The 19131-nt window shown below is 40.2% G+C and overlaps 1 protein-coding gene across 5 annotated transcripts in view; it reads left to right on the top strand.

The window, feature by feature from the left end:
- LOC135499271 (hyccin 2-like) overlaps positions 1-19131 on the top strand; it is a 79686-nt gene that overhangs the window by 10489 nt on the left and 50066 nt on the right. For 2 of the 5 annotated variants that reach the window (XM_064789942.1, XM_064789939.1), the window contains exons 3-6: positions 2464-2568; positions 7159-7197; positions 9121-9147; positions 17584-17718. In XM_064789942.1, coding sequence (XP_064646012.1) covers positions 2464-2568; positions 7159-7197; positions 9121-9147; positions 17584-17718 — 306 coding nt within the window. The remainder of the gene's footprint in view (positions 1-2463; positions 2569-7158; positions 7198-9120; positions 9148-17583; positions 17719-19131) is intronic. The other 3 variants (XM_064789941.1, XM_064789940.1, XM_064789943.1) reach the window with 3 other exon arrangements.

Raw genomic sequence — 19131 nt, 5'->3', positions numbered from 1 at the left:
ATGTGCAGGCTAATGGATGACACTGCTGGTATACACTGCTGATGACACTTTTAATAAGTAATGAGAGTAACATGGAGTGCAGTAGCATTTGAAAGTGCATGGTGAAGGCATCAATCTCGGTGGGTTATGGGTGTAGCCGCGTTGCCTATCAGGTCCACTCTATGACCAACTCATTGATACTCTTCAATGCCTCTTTTGAGACCTACAGTCACAGTTGTTGCAGTTAGAAAGTGCTTTGAGACAGATCATGGTCAGTTAAAAATGCCAGAAGATGGCCATTGTAACGATACCGTACCAACATTGGGTAGCCTCAGCTGACTGGGTCTTCTTCTAGATAGCCTGCATGCATGGTTTCACCGAGACGTCAAACCGTGTGCCACAAGCTTAGGGCAGTCATTAACCATTGGCAACAAAAGGTTATTTTTAGCTGATCAATTTCCATAAGAAACCCGCAAGATTTTGTCATCTTTCCCTCACACCATGCTGAGAAGCCATTTCCGCTGGAGAATATGCTCGAGAACATCACACACTCGTGTAGTCGGCCATTCTTCTCGGTTAGTTGTCCCTCAGGAATCGACTCGACACATGGGGAGGTTAATTTCCTGAAGGGAGATGCATTCAGACAAGAGATTGTTGACACGCTCAGCTAAGACATGTTAGAACTTAACTATTGGTGTCTCCTTTGGGCGACTAGGTCCATCTTGTACTGTGTATCCTTATAGCTAGATAGAGATCAGGCATGTTCTCATCGGGATAGCTTGCGAACTGTTTGTTGCCACAAAAGCGAATTGGTCAAATCAATCAAATTTGTGGGGAAACCTACCAAAGCTTACACTTGCTACTTATAACGTTGCCAGTTTGACCTGGACCTGGACTGATGTCTCGTCCTGGAAACCTCACCAAATCTTGTCTCGCCAGGTCAAGATCACAGGGACTAAGTGGGCTTCTTAAAAGTTTCTTATCTTTGCAATGTCTGAAAACATCCTAAACATTATTCGGAAAATGATTCTCTACACAGTATTTGTTGGAGATCCCAAGAAGCTGTTTGGATGTCCTCATCTAACACGCCACCTTTTCCTTTGGCCTGGAAAAAGTTTCAGTTAGAAAATGTGTTTTACACTAAAATATTAGAAACTGCTCCATCTTGTGCATAACTTCAAAATAGAAAAATGCTTCTGTGATGTGAAGAGATTATATGCAGGTATTTGTTTCCTTAAAGAAGTGAAAAAGTTAAATTCTATCATTATGTAAAAGGTATCGGTGCCTGGGGAAAAACGAGCGAAACATCACGACGAAAATACCCCAAGCAATGAGAATTCGATAGCGTTAGTGACTTTGTAATGCGAGACTTGTATCGACAGTGCGATGTGTTTCACTTTGTTTGCGACCTCTAACCTTTCGTAGCGCTACCTGTAGCAAAAGTATCGGATGAACAAAGGGAAAAAGTTGCGTCTAATTAGCGTATCAGTGCGGATGCTACGCTGATGTACGGAAAGTTTTGAGGAAGTTTATTGTGCACTTGACTATGAATTTTTTGGTGCCATGAGAGTGGTGCTATGAGAGATTGCGCTGACTACAAGTTATAAGGCCAAATGCTATTGAAATACCTGGGGGACCTGAGATATGTGGACAGAATTTTCTGTTTGCAAAATCACAAGATAGAAAAAGAGAGAGACTATGCGCATTGCTTCAGGAGATAGCGCTGAAGAGAGGTCTTCAGCGTTTCAGACGCCACTAGAAGTATTTACCCTACACCCTAAATTTTAAGCACGGCCCTTGATGGGTTAACCATCAATAATGACGCACTCCCTTTTTGCACCACTTAGGCATAAGACATTCACCGAGAATGTGACTGAAGCTCCAACATTGGCTGGTGATGATTCAAAATGAATTGAATATAGATTTCATTTCCGTCAGCTCGAATCATGAAATGAGTTGTTGATTTAATCGCGGGCTTGAATTGTGTCGTCGTTTGTCAGGATAACCATCATGTGGGTTTATTCAAATTTCACTTGATTTCTCTTGTGAGAAAGTGAAGTTTCCTTTAAATTATCTATTAACCCTTCAGACCTAGCCCCGTGGCATCTTATCCTTTGGAGCCACGGTGGTGCAGTTGCTCAGCTCTTTGACTAGCAGTCATGAGGCATCTTTCAATCCCGGCATAAGGATCTAGGTGCCCTCATGCCGACAAAACTTCAACAATCAGGAGACTGCTCAAGGGAAGACTGGTGATCAGTGCCTGTTTTTAACCGTTTTATACATGGCGAACTAACTTACCAACCAAGCTTCTATCTGCACGCATGCTGCGAAGACAAATGGTATTCTCAGAGTGAAACCTGGTATCAAGAAGAAGAAGAAGACTGACAAGAAGTTCAAGCTAGATTTTACCATCCATAAAACTGCATGGTATCGTAGGCAGAAATAAATGTTTTTTGTGTAACACCTGTCTCATTGTCATTGCAGGCTCTGTCAGAAGCTGAGCTCCATACTTACGCCAGTACCATTCGGGCGAACCAAGATTTGATCGACGCTCTTTATGATCTCCTCAATCGTGAACACAGACAAGAGGTACGTAACAGCTATTCTCAATGACTGGTATTTTTTAAATGCAGTGACGAATCCATCTCATATTGTCTAAGTTAATTGCGACACGTGCGAATGGAGCTTGAGCAGTGACATCACTTCTGATCAACAGCCCACCATGTTGGTGTCGGCAGGAGAGTGTGCCACATTCGGATAACACATCACTTCTGACCGGCAGTACACCATGCTTGTGTTGGCAGGAGAGTGTGCCTCATTCGGATAACACATCACTTCTGACTGGCAGTACACCATGCTGGTGTTGGCAGGAGAGTGTGCCTCATTCGTATAGCACATCACTTCTGACCGGCAGTACACCATGCTTGTGTTGGCAGGAGAGTGTGCCTCATTCGGATAACACATCACTTCTGACTGGCAGTACACCATGCTTGTGTTGGCAGGAGAGTGTGCCACATTCATATAACACATCACTTTTGACTGGCAGTCCGCCATGCTTGTGTTGGCAGGAGAGTGTGCCATATTCGGATAACACATCACTTCTGATCAACAGTCCACCATGCTTATGTTGGCAGGATTTGGATCACGTCATGGTTGACATCACAACACTGTATTTCACTGAGGCAACCAAGGGCGCCATGTGAGTCAGTGATGTTTGGACTGTCAAGAATTTCCCTCAAAAGGTGAAAATGAGCAAGACTTCTTCAATTTGTTCCACGCAACAGTCTGTTCCACGTTTTCTAAAGGTTTACTTCTTGCAAAAGCAGAAGGTCACCAACTGATTCTTCCTCTTGAAAAAGGATATTGTTAGAAGATGCGAGTTAAGAAGTATATGAAGGAGTACTGTTAATGTGTTGGAAAAGAAGCAATTTTCTTCAAAGCTCTCCGCAAAAATCATGGATTCTTTTATTTGTTTACAATACAGCAAAAGATTCCAATACATAAAGCAAAGCTTTTCGTTACCAAATGCAGCCCGAGGCAAATCTTAGAACACAATTTTTTCAACCTTTTCTTCAAAAGCTGCAAATGTGCTAGATTCCATCAAGTTGTCTCCGTTCAGTGTACGATTAAATGAAGCAGAAGGTGCTGTCAGTAGCATGATTCTGCTCCTGCTGAATGCAGTAGGTCGTCAACCCTGCCTCCCTCAGAAGCCCCTGGACAAATTGTCTCATTCCAACAAGCCCTGGAATCTCTCTTCTCCTTAACAATGCGAAGCCCTAGATGAGGCTTTTTCTTTGTTTACATCCAATGACAAAGATCCCCTTTCTCAACTGACAATAGAGTCCACCTCAAGGTAAACTGGCAGTGCACACCTGTGTGATTTCTCTTGTTATTATCTGATGTATTCAGGTACATTTTTAAAGCCCTAAACAGAAGGAACTGTCGCAGGGAAAATGTCAAAAGGCAACGTCTTTTCTGAGGATGTCCATTTGTTCTAACCACAATGTACACGTTGACATTTTGCTTTATAACTTATGAAAGAGCTCCCTACTAGCTCATCTCTATTCATCATTATTGGTATATTTTCAGTCATTGTGGACTAAGGATCTCAATATTCGGTCTCCTTTTAGTTTCCATGATTGCCATCTCTGCCATCTCACTCAGGGTTTTTCAGTCCCCCTTCAATTTTGGGGATAAAAGTCCCTTTGATTACCAAATAGACAAGTGTTTGTTTGGATGTATCATAAAATTGCTTTAAGACAAACTTCTTAAATTCCAATTGAAACGAATAAACACATTCAGAAAAAACAACAACTTTGAGATGGCCCCTTCTTCAATGCTTTAAGCTGTTGAAATTGAAATTATGGAAGACGGCTTTAAGATGAAGTTATTGTTGCAAACTGCAATAGAAAATCCAGCACAGTTGGCTCATGTGTCTTCCCTCCGGATTCAAACATGAAAGGAAATGCTATATTAAAAATCTGCTTCTATTTCAACTAATAGGATTTCATTTTATTCGAGAGTTATCAGGCAGGCTCAGATCAAGAGAAACAAATCCATGTGATTATGAGTTGATCGGGTGGATTTTCTGCTTCATCAGGATTTCACCTCGTTTGGTATCTTCTTAACCCTTCACATTCTTTCACCAGTCCAGTGGTGAATACTTATGCTTTTCTGAGCATACCTCACAAGGACATTCTTGAGCGGCGGGGGGGGGGGGGGGTCGAGTCCTAACATTGAGGTAGTTGCCTAAGGACAGTCATTTTAGCTTTGGTGTGTCCTGGTGCCCATTGACCCATATCATCATGTTGAGCAGTCTAGGGATGGGGACAACACCAGGAAAGCCTGAACAATCTTGCCGAAGTCGCTTTGTCTTCCTGACGTTGACTTTCTCAGAAGCTCAACAAAGACATTACGGATGAAGGGAGGGGCACAATATGAAGCCTTAGAAAGCTGCTCAGAAGTAACCTTGTCCCACAGAAGTTGCCTTGGCTTTGAAGCCCGATACTAGTGGAAGTCATCTTGGCTATCACGGATCAGAGAATTCCATCAGCAATTTGTGTATGAAAAGGAAATTCGGTGTACGTCGACGTCTTGCTAATGTTCCTGACGCCGGATATCTTGAGAGGAGGCTAATTGTGTACTGGAGTATCATGGTCACTACAAAGGCTTGCAAAGTGCTTTGAGGTGTAAGGGCTGCTGGTTAAGTTTCTGTTGAGCTGGAATGAGGTGTTCCTGGGGACCAGGGTCAACAAAGTACCAGATGGGGTTGGTGACTCTCAAACAGACTGACTGACTGCTCAAGTACTGTTTGGGGTTGTTGGCTCTCAAACAGGCTGACTGACCACCCGAGTACTGTTTGCAGGTAGGTGGCTCACAAACAGGCTTGAGTACTGTTGGGGTTGGTGACTCTCAAACAGACTGACTGACTGCTCAAATACTGTTTGGGGTTGTTCGCTCTCAAACAGGCTGACTGACCACTCGAGTACTGTTTGCAGGTAGGTGGCTCTCAAACAGGCTTGAGTACTGTTGGGGTTGGTGACTCTCAAACAGACTGACTGACTGCTCAAATACTGTTTGGGGTTGTTCGCTCTCAAACAGGCTGACTGACCACTCGAGTACTGTTTGCAGGTAGGTGGCTCTCAAACAGGCTTGAGTACTGTTGGGGTTGGTGACTCTCAAACAGACTGACTGACTGCTCAAATACTGTTTGGGGTTGTTCGCTCTCAAACAGGCTGACTGACCACTCGAGTACTGTTTGTAGGTTGGTGGCTCTCAAACAGGCTGACTGACTGTTCGAGTACGGTTTGGGAGTCGTGAAAATTACTTGAAAAGTTGATTGGTAATTTTTGGTCTTATTGATATCACCATTTATGGCCATACACTGGTAGTCTAGAAACGAAAGTCCGTTCGAGCTTTATTGTATGTGCATTAGGAAATCATGTATCCCCTTCAGAAAAAAATGGAAAAAATACCTTGTTGTGGCCTGACATACAAGATTAATATATCGAAAAAAACGTAACAAAAAGCTTAATCAAATATGGGTTGCGGAAAAAAGCACACCTCGGGGAAAAAAACGGAAGTTGTTCCGTTGATGGGATTGTCTCTGTCTGGTCACTGTTTTTGTGAGCTATCTGTGTCCTTCCCTAGTCAGTGACATACACGTACTCGCACATCCAATACCTGTTTTTGGTGAACCTTGAGAATTGTTTGCTCTCAGCACCAGCAACTTGACATCATTTCTACATTAGTACAGATTGTATGAATAATGAAGTCTGAAGTATTTTACTTAATTTCTGCTTTACTACAGATAATATGGAGCATGTAGGATTTTGCATCATTTATTAATCTTTTCAAATCTTTTTATTGCTCATCACATCTCTGCAATAAAATTACTTGTCTGCACTGTTTCAGCAACGACAAAACAGAATTGTTCATAACCTTTGCATACTTCAATTAGAAATGTCATTGGATTCAACCTACTGATACATTCACACAAAGAAAATATGAGAAAGCAAAACAAAAACAAATTTTCTTGTGATGGTCGCTGATTATAAGTCACAAACATAAAAAAGTGCATCATTGTGTAACATTTTCAATGTAAATTATACGAAAGAAGATGGTTACAAACACCTAATTAACAGAAATAGGTGTGGCCTTTTGGAAGATAATGACTATTGTTAGCCCTTGTTATCTCTTGAATTATTAGGGTGTAATAGTAGTTTTGACTTGTGTTTTTGTGACGAGACTTTTTCAGATTTGAAAGTTCTGAAAACAGTACTTGTGTCTGCCGAAGTAATCACCAAAACCACCAATCACCAATGTTGGAAGCTGTTGATCAGCAGGTATAATTTGATGTAAGCTATCACATCAACTGGATATTTTATTCCTTGACACTATGATGCATGTATGCTCTGAGAAAAAATACTATAGCTCTTTTAAAGAAGCAGGATCAATCATTATATCATGACCTGGAAACTAGTGATAAAAAATAGAAATTTTATGAAAATGCAAAACTTGAAATTATTTGCTCTAAATTGATTTTTGTCTTCAGGTTTTACCTAACACCTTTTTATTTCAATCCTTTTTTAACAGCATGGTTGCTTGGTATTTTATTTTCTCCATTTTGTGTTCCCCACCCGTCTAATTCATATTTCCGTTCTTCCTTATTACTGATAGGATGACGACGATAGTGTTGAGCTACATCAACATCGCAGCGTAAGTGTATGAATTTAAAAGGACTGAGGGGTTTTGGGAATTTTTGGTATTTTTGGTATTTTTCTTTAAAATAAATTGTGCATAAATTATTTAAATGGTTGCACCTTCAAAGGAATCTTAGCTTTTGTTGTTGAAGAAACATTCTTCAAACAGCTAATTCCTCTTGATATTCTGAGTTTCCTAAAATTTCTGCACTTGTCTTCATGTTCAAATCGACCTTCAGTTCTTACACTATAATGCGCTTGAAATAACAATACTAACCTTTGCAATTTGACCTTGATCTTTTACCTCTGTTTGACCTTTGCTGTGTTATGACCTTCACCTTGGCTTTATGAACTTTTCTTCTAACCTTAACCAGCTCGTTTTCAGTAATCCATCATGACCTTGACCTTAACTCTGACCATCACCTTCAGATGACCTTCACCTTCCTAAAACACAACGCCTCTCGTTCTGAAAGCTTTTTCATCACTGAAACTCATCCAGATAACCTTGACCTTTTAACCTCTTTGATTCAGGTTGTTTTCCTTGAAATTTGCCCTCATTTTGTCACAGCCTGTTCATTGATAATAATTTCTCCATATTGCTGTTAAGTGTTATTAATTCTCTCTTGTTTTCAACTTGGCAAAATGACAGAAACTGTTGATGAAGAAGCTTAAGTTGGCAATCTGACCTCCATTTGGTGATGAATTTGGTGAATTTTTTTCATGAGCAATAATGAAAATTAAGGCAACATGAATTGAATCGGTATGATTCAAATTCTTGGCCACCAAGCGATCATACGTGCCAAGACCCAGCTCCACCAGTTAATAGTTCCTCACTTAATCGCTTTGTGGCAGCACTGATATTTCATTGTCTCGACTTTGGTGTATGGATTTTATTCCATCAGAAAAATTGGAAAAAGCATTCTTCTAATGACAAACCTGTAATGAAAATGTGGAGCTATATTCGTTGCGTTTGCGGTACGAGCAGATAATTTGAACTGTCAGCAACTGGAAGCCATGGCCATGTGATTTCATAACCAATAAACTTTCGAAGGTTCAGCTCTTTCAAGGCAAATGTTGAATTAAAAATTAATTATTTTCAAGACAAGACGTTTTAAGTTCATGAGAAAGAAAATGTGCTTTAGATGGCTGTTACTACTATGATCGTTAGATCGAACCACAAATCAAGCTTGTTCACACAATCCATGAAAACCGAAGACTCGCAAAAGTTTGGCACTTTATAGTATTTACTAGGGCTTTTCAGAGTTTGTATAATCATTTTATCGATGGCGCAAGTGTCCTTCACGCCCCTCTACGAAAGTTAACTTGACCACGACTTTGCTGTCGCAAGAGGCAAGAAACTTCTGTTTCCATGGAAACTATAAATCCTCTCTGAGGGTAGGCAACCGTCACTCAACGGAGAAGCACTACGGAGAAATTGATTTCTCGCGCTCAGTGGATCGTGAAAACACGACAATAGATATTAAACAAAGCAAAGAGCGGACCACACCCAAATGTAATTTGAGTTCTCGGGATATTTTCCGAATCGCTGCAGGCAATGTTTCAACTCCAGTGCAGTGTTTCGCACTCTGAGATGAAAATTACTGTGCAATGTGAAATAATGTGTTTTTCAAAAGGGTTCAGGCTATTTCGGTTTCTTGCTGAAGCTAATATGATATGATACTGCACATTGCCTGGGGCTGTTTTGAACAGAATATTATGACTTGATTTTACTTTTTATTTTTCATTTTAACCCTATACATATTTAAAGTAATACTGTGACATCCCTTCTTGTACAAAGACATTAAATTCTCAGAACTTCAAATTCAGAATTTTGTTTCCTATGCATTCTTTCTTAAAATTTTAACCTATCCTCCTTTTCACCCTTCCTTTTCCTTTTTTTCTCTGGCACATTTTTACTAACACCTCTGTTTGTTTCCAGAATAAATTGGACATCACAGATAATGAGGTTGGTAGCGGACATCTTGGTATTGAGACTGAAGCTGTTCCTTTGCTCAACATTTTAAACTGTATGAATAAACAATACTTAAGCTCATCTTTTGGAGCCGTAAAACTCGTTATAGTTGTGTTGTTGTCTGAGCCAATGGGGCTATCCTTTAGTACATACTTACAGGGATCGCTCCAGAGTTCAGCTAACAAAATTCACTGTTCACTATTCCTCTGTGGGTAAAATCACGTTTTTCATGTTGAGTGCAGGAGTCGGCTGACCAATACCAGATCTTGTCGCTTTCAGTCGTAGTGTCATGCCTTGCTTGGTGGCAGTTCGAATTGTAAATAAGTCGCTTCTATGTCATATTTCAGTGATGTGACTTGCAACTTGATGCAAAGTGCTATGGTGAAATTTTCTTGTGACAGAAGTCTTGCTGTTGCTTTTAAATGCAATGTAAAAGTGGTGATGATTTTCATTTTTCAGAGCTTTGAAGCCATCCAGGGCTGATATATTATGCTGGCTATTCCCCAACAAGGCAGTGTTACCTAGTCTGCTTGTCACTGAAAGTTGTTTCGCTTCTCGGCGGTGTTCTTCATTCCTTTAAAAAGTAACATGCAGCTATCTGCTTGATGGTTTTGTGCCACAAAAAGATGATGCCCGTCTTGTCATATGTCCAAGTCCACTCAAAAGTCTGGACCCTCGGCCCTGAGGCTTTTGACATCAATACACCCTCCGTATGCTTCTGAGGTTGTAGGAAGTCTGAAGTGTTTGGATGAGTCTCAAAGGGTTAAGATAAGAGTCGCTAAGATGATTGAATGATTTCCAGTTGGCTGCACAAAGCTTTGAAAGGGGGCTGGCGCGTTCATCAGAAAATTGTCTATTGATTACTTGCCATCTTTCTGCCATGTAACATTTTTCTGAGATTTTTTTCATGTGTTAACCCGTTGCTGTCAAATCATTAGTTGTTTTGCTGTAAAAGAATAAATATGATGCATTCCATTTACTGCAATCTCTTTGCTTGTTTATTCTGCAATTTGCCCCAAAAAATTTCAAAAAATGAAATATAATTTTTAGCTCTGGTAAAATAACTATTCAGAATGGCGTCTGTCCCTCCATCCGTCAACGTGGGTACACATTTTGTAAACGTAAGACAAAAAAAAGGTGGTATTTGTTAACTTTAACTAGCAGACCACTTACACACAAATAATGACATTGTGCTCATGTAGTGATGACATCACAGATCTGTGTGTACTTTTGGGCAGAGGGAATTTTAAGTGAGTTGAGAAGAGTTGTTCATGGAGAACAGATTGAGTCAGGAGGACATATTTTATCTAGAGGATAAACTATACCAGTACATATGACAAAGAATGATCACAAGCAAGAGACCTGGGCCGGCCTATCATATGGAGTGACTGTATGAGTGGAATACAACCAATGTCAGTAAGGAATGACAAACTTTTCAGTATTTTGGTTTTTAGCTCAGCTAACGAAAGTCTGCAGTGCCGATAAAATAACTATTCAGAATGGCGTCTGTCCTTCCATCCGTCAACATAGGTGCATGTTTTGTAACCGTAAGACCTGGGTACTTCGAATCTGACCATGAGGAAGAACAGCCAAGGTAATACCCCTGACAGAAAATTTAGCACGGTTCGACCTAAATTCTTCTCACCAGTTGTTATTTGGTGGTTTTTTTCAATTGAATCGAACTTTAACCTGATATTTTCTGTATCTGACGAAGTCCCCTTTATCAGTGCTGGGGTAAAAATCTGATTCTGGGGCAATTGCATGTTACCCATCAGATGTGGACTCAAGTCCTCATCGATCCAACAGCCCAACATGTATGTAACACTGTGCTTGCAACAGCAGTGATACAAACTATCACATAGTGAAAAAGCCTGATACCGAAAAGATACCAAGGCGTAGTTATTGCTAATCATCAATCTGCCATCAAATCTTTCTGGAAAAATCTTCATTCCAATAATACAATTAATAACCACATTAATGCCTCAGGTCATCATCAGCGTCACCATCGCCACCAGCTATGAGTATTACTTCAAAAAGCCCTTTGTTCTGCGGCATATTTCCTCGAGGCTAAACAATGCATTATACTCTTGAAGTATTTAATTTGGAGTGGTGATGGTGACTGGAATCATGCATGTGTGCGGCTGTAATCGGGCGACTTTATCGTATGGCTACCTCTCGTTGTCCGAGCAGAAAAGTGTCGGATGTTAAGTTGACAGTGACAATAGTTCGTCCTTAAGTTGAGACCTTGGTCGGAAATTAAGCCCAGTAGGTGTCTTAGCTGAGTCGTTCAAAAGCTGTCATCTCGAAAGGTAAGTACTCACCTGGTAAGCAAATATCGATACCTTCACCCATGTCTCCGGGCATTCTGCCTTCTGACACTCCTGGTTGATACACAAAGATCAACTTTCTTTTGCTTCTTTTTTGGCACAGAAATGACCCAAAGGTTGATACAAAGTTAATAGTTTACAAGCAGGCATGAAAAATGCAACGATGCAATGTTAAAAACAAGAATAATTTGCACCATTAACTTCACTTTTTGGCAGAAAGGTTTTACCGCAAAGTAACCATTACTGAGAGTATTTTGGAAGAAAAAAAGTGTCGAGTTGGAGGGCATGATTAAAGAGTGGTGTGAAAGGTAGAACAATCTCAGCTCTGTAGAGATATGGGGTTGTCTGCAGAGTGTGTACAATGAAATTTCAATTGTGACCAAAGGCGCTTTTGGCCGAGATGATTGGTTTTCGTGAGCTCATTGAAACACGTCTTACAGGAGTCTGAGTTCCCTTCGTTTACCTATTGACCTTAACAAAAGTACATTGCATGTGGAAATTGCAGAAATTGTCTTACTTTTAGACTTGTTAGCGGCACTTTTCTGCGGTTAGGCATACCACTACAGCCTCTTGCATTGCAACATACTGGGGTAGTGACTCCAAACTTCAACAGAGGCAACCTCCCCTCAAAAATGCGCGCATTCCACACCTTTTCAGAACTGACAGAAAGGGAACAAATCATCTTTATCAAAATACAGTCTGGTGAAGCCATGCTCTCAAACTTGGCTCTTTATTCTTAAAAATAGGTGCATTCTTTCTAATGGGATATGTCTGAAAGGTACACAGCTCAGATTGTCGCTGTGAGCTTACTTAGTTTGTACTTATTCTACCTTCAGATTGGGTTACACCCTCAAACCAGACCTTAGAAAATAGCCAAATGTGGGTTCAGAAAAGTAGTTTGTCACCAGATATCATTCAGTGAATAAAAGTGACTTCTTGCAGCAGCAATGAGAGTTGTGCTCCTTCCAGACATCCTATAGAAAGAATGTGGCTTCTATTAGGTATAAGAAGGCATTGAGGGCACGGGTGTGATCAGACCCCACTTAGTGAGACTGTTCTTTCAAAGAGCAAGTCCTCTCCTATCAATAATCCTGTGCCATCTTGCTGCAGGGGAGGTGATAACAACCTGCCGCAGCAGCCGCAAGTGAGATACCTCCCCATATTACTCTAATGGTCAACTGCTAAGATTTCAAACCTAACCCATTAAGGGTGGTCATTGTCCATAAAGTACAAAACTGAGTGATACATTCTAAAACACCTTTTCAACAGTTCAGTTGATCAAATGCCCTATGACATAAAATTAGCATGTACATTTTGGTTCGACGACCAACTCTCTGGGGATTATCACATGTCCATGCTGCATCGCTCTGGACAAAGCATTCATGATCAGCCCTTAATGTGTTAAGGTCCTTGGGGATGCTCGTTGACACGTCTCCAAAAACCCGTAACGCAAACATAATATGCCATCCATCAAATGCCTTGATAAATTTCGTATAGTGAATGGTGGCTCTATCATCCTTAACATGAGATAATGATTCGAGGACAGTGAACTTCAGTGCGTCAGTATGGACGGATCTGGTTATGTGCTTGTAGTGGCTCTGCAAATCATTACTGGTTTTACCTGCAGACAAGAGATCATTATGTTGCACATAGCAACAATAATAATCACAATGCTACAAATCCAGACTTGCCGCTGAATGCGATTCAACAAATTTCCAAGTACTCATGTACGTTAAATTGAGATTTCCTTCCCAAAGGTCCAGAGAATATCAGTTCTACAACGATGATCCGTCCATGCTAATGAAGCTGTCCACTGATACATAACACTAAAACTCCTCACCAAATATAGATATCGCCTACTTGCATTTTTTTCTTGAAATCTCAAAATTATTACCTCGAGAAGCATCGAGGTGAAAGGCCAGCATATTCTGTTGCGAGAATGCTGACGCCTTTTGTATCGCCAACAATAGCGCTGCGACAATGACATAAGCTTCTTATCTCGCATTGGCCCAAGTGTTTCTTTTGCACATTGTAAATTTTTGCACGCGGGCTGCGCGTATCAAATTGCTCCGTCAGAAGAAGACAGGTAATTAGGAAAATATTTCTGCAAGGCTAGGTATCGTTTCTTCACCTGTTAGAGATAGCTAATAACGCTGATACGTCACGTGAGACCCTTTTCTATCGCAACACGATCTCTATTGATCCGCCATATTAGGAGTGAATGCGCCGGAATGAAAACTTTCCCGTTTCCATGGCAACGAATTGGTGTATTATATGTAAGATGAATCACGTCTACAATCGGCAAGCTTCCCTCCCTAGGATTAAGAGGCCAACGAATGAAACGTGAGATGCGCAATATCAACGCCGCGTCGGATGGCATCCTTTTTGTTCTGCGCAGATGATACTTTGGTCCCTTGTGCCTGTAACAAACAAGATAAACCCATTTCAACAGCCCGCCTTCGAAAACTTTCTCAGGAAAAAAAACAAGATTGTTGATAGTTGTAGGACTTGCGCTAACTGAGTTTCAAATTATCCTTCATTGCTAGAGTGTTTTTCCAGGGTATTGTTTATGCTCTTCTCTGATCCCCTGTCTTATCCCACTTGAAGTTTGCTTATCGAAATATTCAATTTATGGAAATCACTCCAACTTTTAAAGATCTCCTTGAAAATTGATACTTTGCATTTTCATGAAAGTTTCGTTGATGAATCAAAACAAAGCTAATTAAAAAGCAAGTAATCCCCCAATTTTTGGGTTGTCGATTGGAAAATAGGATTTACACTGCATTACTGTGCAGCAAAAGGAACTTAATGCCGTTTTACACCCTGTCTGTCTCTCTTTTGTAAGTAGCTGCAAGAAAATGATTTAGTTCTATATTCATGGATTTTTTCTTCTGGATCCAAACTTTTCAAATTATGGAAATTCGTGTTGAAAATGACTCCCTCAATCCTCGATTCATTTTGTACTTGCGGTTTACATTATTTGCCATAAGAAAATGATTTTCAACGTTGCAGTCAATGTGTGTTGTAATGACTATCCAGTGTCTTTGCAGTCACGTCAACCTCTTAAAAAATTGCCACTTTAAAAATTTATATACCAGTTTAATTTTAACCATGATGCCCACGGCCCCGCGCTTCTCACTCCCGCGTAACAACCTCTGCCACATCCTATCAGACACATCGCCTTATATTTCACACTGCCGATTGAAAACCACATCCTGTCAATTAGCGCCTTGATGTACCCATTTGCCAGGCCAGGTTTACAGCTAACAAGCCAATTCAGATTTTAAAATCTTAAGATGGTGTTCTCAATGAGATGACCTTCAGGAGAGGGCATCTGGGGCTCGTCACGACCAATTTGTTAGTGAGAAATAGGAGCATCAACGATGGCATTGTCTCTGTTTTCTCTCCTAAGTTTATTGCTATAAACAAGCCAGTTTTGATTTCATTATCTTAAAGGGGTATGCCATTCGTGTTTAATTGTAGGTCAGGAAAATAGAAATGCAGTTGTACACAATGTCATAGTGAAAATGTCACGCATGAATCTTTTCTGAAACTTGGAATGTGTAATATTTTTATATCTGTCTACACAATGGCAGCTTTGAAAGTTATATTCAGTATGTATTTATGCTAAATTTTCTAATTCAATTACAATTTCTAAATTTCTACGGAGTGTCAAAGCCCTAAATAAAAAGTATGCGAAGGTCCCGAACTAAAAAGTATGCAAAAGTCACGAACTAAAACAACTAAATATTTCTGGGTTTACTCTATTTTCAAGGCCTCCATTAGGTATCTGGGGCTTATGCACCTCGGTTAGTCGAACAAAAGGATGGGGGAAAACTTGCCTAGAGTATTTGTAATGGAATTGCTTTCTGTTGCAGGTTGCTTTAGGCAGTGACACTGAAATTGCTTGAACAGGCACAAATTTTTGAAGGGTCTTATCATCACAAGCTTTTAAAGAAGGAAGAATTTTTCCACACACCCAATGGCCAAATATTGCATTATTCGAACATAAAATTTCTTGCATGGTCAGACTCAGTTTTGACTGACTTTTCGAAACCTTTTCTTTGAAACCTAATATGTGAGCTTTTGCTTAAACATATGTGCCACGTCCCCTAGCAGCCTGAATAAGGTGTCCTTTCCTTAATCCAGGTATTAAAAAATCTCATACATTTGTTCACAGTTTCTTCTCTCTTCATATGATAAGGTGACAAATAGATGCATAATGTCAAAAGTCGTGCACAGAATTTTTTTCTGGTGATTTTTATCTCGATCTCTTACAATGATGCAAGTGTATCAGATTTTCCGATAAATAGGATTTTTCCGAGGATTAGGTTCTTAGGATGTCACCTTTTGAACAATAGGTTGCTGATCCTGTTATGACAAGATTAGCAGATGCACAAGGGGTGACATCTCAAGCAGTTCTTTCAAACTCGCGCTTAAAAATCTCATCTGTACAATTGAACCCCATAGCATGTCAAACACCATGGTGAAACTTCTAAAACTCAACTCCAGCTCTGAAATGTGTTTTCTGAATTAAATAAATCTATCTATCTATCTATGTATCACATTTATATAGCGCCCTTATCAGTCCTATATTGGGCCGTTCAAAGGCGCTTAACAAAAACGGAGTCTCTATAAGAAGTATATAGTCTTTGACAACAATAAACAATTCTAATGTTCGTAATGTTGTTGAAAAAGGTGGGTCTTCAGGAGTGTCTTAAAAGTTGTGATGGAGTCCGCATTTCGAATATTACTAGGGAGGTCATTCCATACTGGCAGCTTCAGATTTTACTGGCTTGAATTTGAGATATAGTGCTTAACACCCCCCCCCCCCCACCTGGAGTTTAAAAGTTCCAGGTGTGTTGAATAAATGTCCTTGTATGCACACTGGACACCTAACAATCGATGATATCTGCTGGGCTTCTTCTGATTTGTCCATCTGAGTGTATTTACAATACCCGCATGTTTTATTGGTTGACCTTGATGAGATTTCCACATTGGTTATCGAAATCAGTTAAAAAGTAAAAGACTACATTTCTTGAAGAGATTGATCGACTTAAAACGTTAAAATGGAGTTTTGCAAAGTTTGCTTATGTTTCCCAGTTTACAGTACAAAAGTGTGGCCTTGAACAAAACCCCATATTCGCATTCACGAAATATCTTCGAAGATGACACGAGGCTCCCTGTGGGCAGTATTGATGACATGAGCAGCGGGTGGTTTCAGGGTATTTACCTGAAAACTTGATCCAATGTCGTCCAACATTACAATCATTACCAAGATGATTACTGTGGCTACCAACATAATAATCCATTATGGTCATAATGGAAACCAATTTCCAGATGCAGTCCATACCAAGTCAAGTTGCTTGGATTTCACGTTTACGAGTGTAATGTTTCATACATGTCTGTCTCCCAAAACTTTAGGGAAGCCTTAGGTATAGTTAGGCAATTAATTCTTTTGTCAAAAACAGACACATTATTTCCAGAAATCCTCATAGACCACTCAAAATGAAGAAAATTGAGAAACTTAAAAGAAACAAAATTTTCTGGCAACTTTCCCAGCTCCAATTTTTAGAGTTGTGGCGATTTCTGTGGGTAATACTTCATCAAACAAACATTTTTCTAATGCCAACCTTATCATACCTGAAAAGCCGATGTACGCAATCTCAAACATAATGACACAAACAGTAAGCACCCTCTTTTGAGAAGATCCAGAACCAATCTTAGTCTGCATCTGCACAAACCCCATGTACATTTAGTTTGAAGAACACAATAGCTAAATGATTAGCAAGAAATGAAATGGACAAAGTTCTCTCTTTGAGCTAAGTGTGGAAGACTAATCCCCCTCGGGCGATGTACGTTGATAGGATTCTTGCGATTACTTGCTGGTTTCGGATTGCGGCGAATCCTCGTGGGCAGTGCTCTAATGAGTTGTGGTTGGGCAGGGAGGAGATCGAGACATCACCTTGAATGGGATTGATATCATGATTAACCCATCAGTCCTGAGAATGGCTTCATGAAGCCGTCAGTTTTACACATCATTCATATCAGCAAGAGTAAGCGTTTGAGTGACAGACATTTTCTCCGTTTGTTCTCGTTGCAGATTCTCGATCCAGTATGCCACCAACTCTTCGAGTTTTACCGGTCGTCCCAAGTCGAGCTGCAGCTTTTCACTCTTGAATTTGTGCCTGTGTTAATGGCAACATATTTATTTGCAGTGAGTAAAAACCATAAAAAGGTAAGTTTGGTTGCTTCCTTTCTAAAAACAGGTTTAGAAAGAGACATGGTGCAGTCTGCAGTCACTATTGTCATACCTATGCCCGCAGCTGACCTACTTGAGTTAGTTCCCGTTTTAATGTCAACATATTTATTTGCCATCAGTAAAAACCATAAAAAGGTAAGTTTGGTTTCTTCCTTTCTAAAAACAGAAGTTTAGAAAGAGATATGCTGCAGTTTGCTGTCACTGTTGACATATCCATACCTACAGCTGACCTACTAACAGCTTAAGTTTGTTCCTGTGTTAATGTCAACATATTTATTTGCCGTCAGTAAAAATCATAAAAAGGTAAGTATACATGAAAATGTTCTTCGTTTCTAAAGACAGAAGTTATATAGAGACATGTTTACAGTCCCAGTCAATTTCGATGTACACATACCCAGAGTTGTTCTACTTGCCAAAGAGGAAGCCAACAACATTGGGATAAATCCATTGCGTCTAATACAAGGTCCTGAAACAGGCCCACAAAAACACCTAGCAAGAGAAAAAAGGGGGCCTTAGCAGAAACATCCTCCTGGATATGGACAGAGCGGCGACCACAGTCTTTCTTCTCGGGAAATGCCACTGCAGACTAATAGCCTACCTCAAGAGGATGAACATGGCCGAGTCTGTGGAGGCAATGGCGGTCAGTGCAAGCAGGTACCGAACGGTGTGATCATTCCGTAGCGTTCCGGTCATGCACAAGGAGGAGGATGACCTGCAGGAAGATGGCGTTGTCTGAACCCACCTCATCTTCCAGGATTTGCTCCCATCTGAAACATTTTTGTCCTACTGAGGAATCTCCTCGAAAACCCGCCTGGAAACAAAAGACACATTATTGTTTTCTTAAATCCGATTTTAGGCACTTGACCCGAGTTGATATCCTTTGAAGTTCTCATCTCCCGCTCGTTTGTCAATTTCTAAATTCTAAAATTCCATTTACGGATTAACAAGTGAAGATTGTCTCTTCTTTCAGAGGCTGTTTAATCCATTGTTCGCCCTCCCTTGGTGATGAGATGATGTCAATATCCAGTTCAGTAAAGCATCCTGTAGATGAGTGATTATTGTCGCTGTGATCTTGATAATGAGAATCTCTTGTTTACTGTGGCCATCACAGATTCATTGCTGCGGTCTTGTTGCGAGAAGCGAGTGCTGAAGAGCTCATTTGCTGTGTTAATCACCCGTTTGTGTGTGCTTTACTCTCGAGGGATGGCGTACAATAATTTTAACAGCAAAGTCTAATTTTGAGATTTCAAGTATCAAAATGAAAAGGTACATTGTACCGTATAGGATTCCCATTATCCAATATCCGTGTCCAGGGTAGGAAAGGACGTCTTCAATTACTTTAAAACTTTACAAACCAGGCTTAAGAATATGATATTGGGAAGTTATCAT

The sequence above is a fragment of the Lineus longissimus genome, chromosome 15 (genome assembly GCF_910592395.1).
Source record: "Lineus longissimus chromosome 15, tnLinLong1.2, whole genome shotgun sequence".
Lineage (NCBI taxonomy): Eukaryota > Metazoa > Nemertea > Pilidiophora > Heteronemertea > Lineidae > Lineus > Lineus longissimus.
Note: the sequence above shows the minus strand (reverse complement) of the source record. Positions and strands in the feature narration are given on the sequence as shown.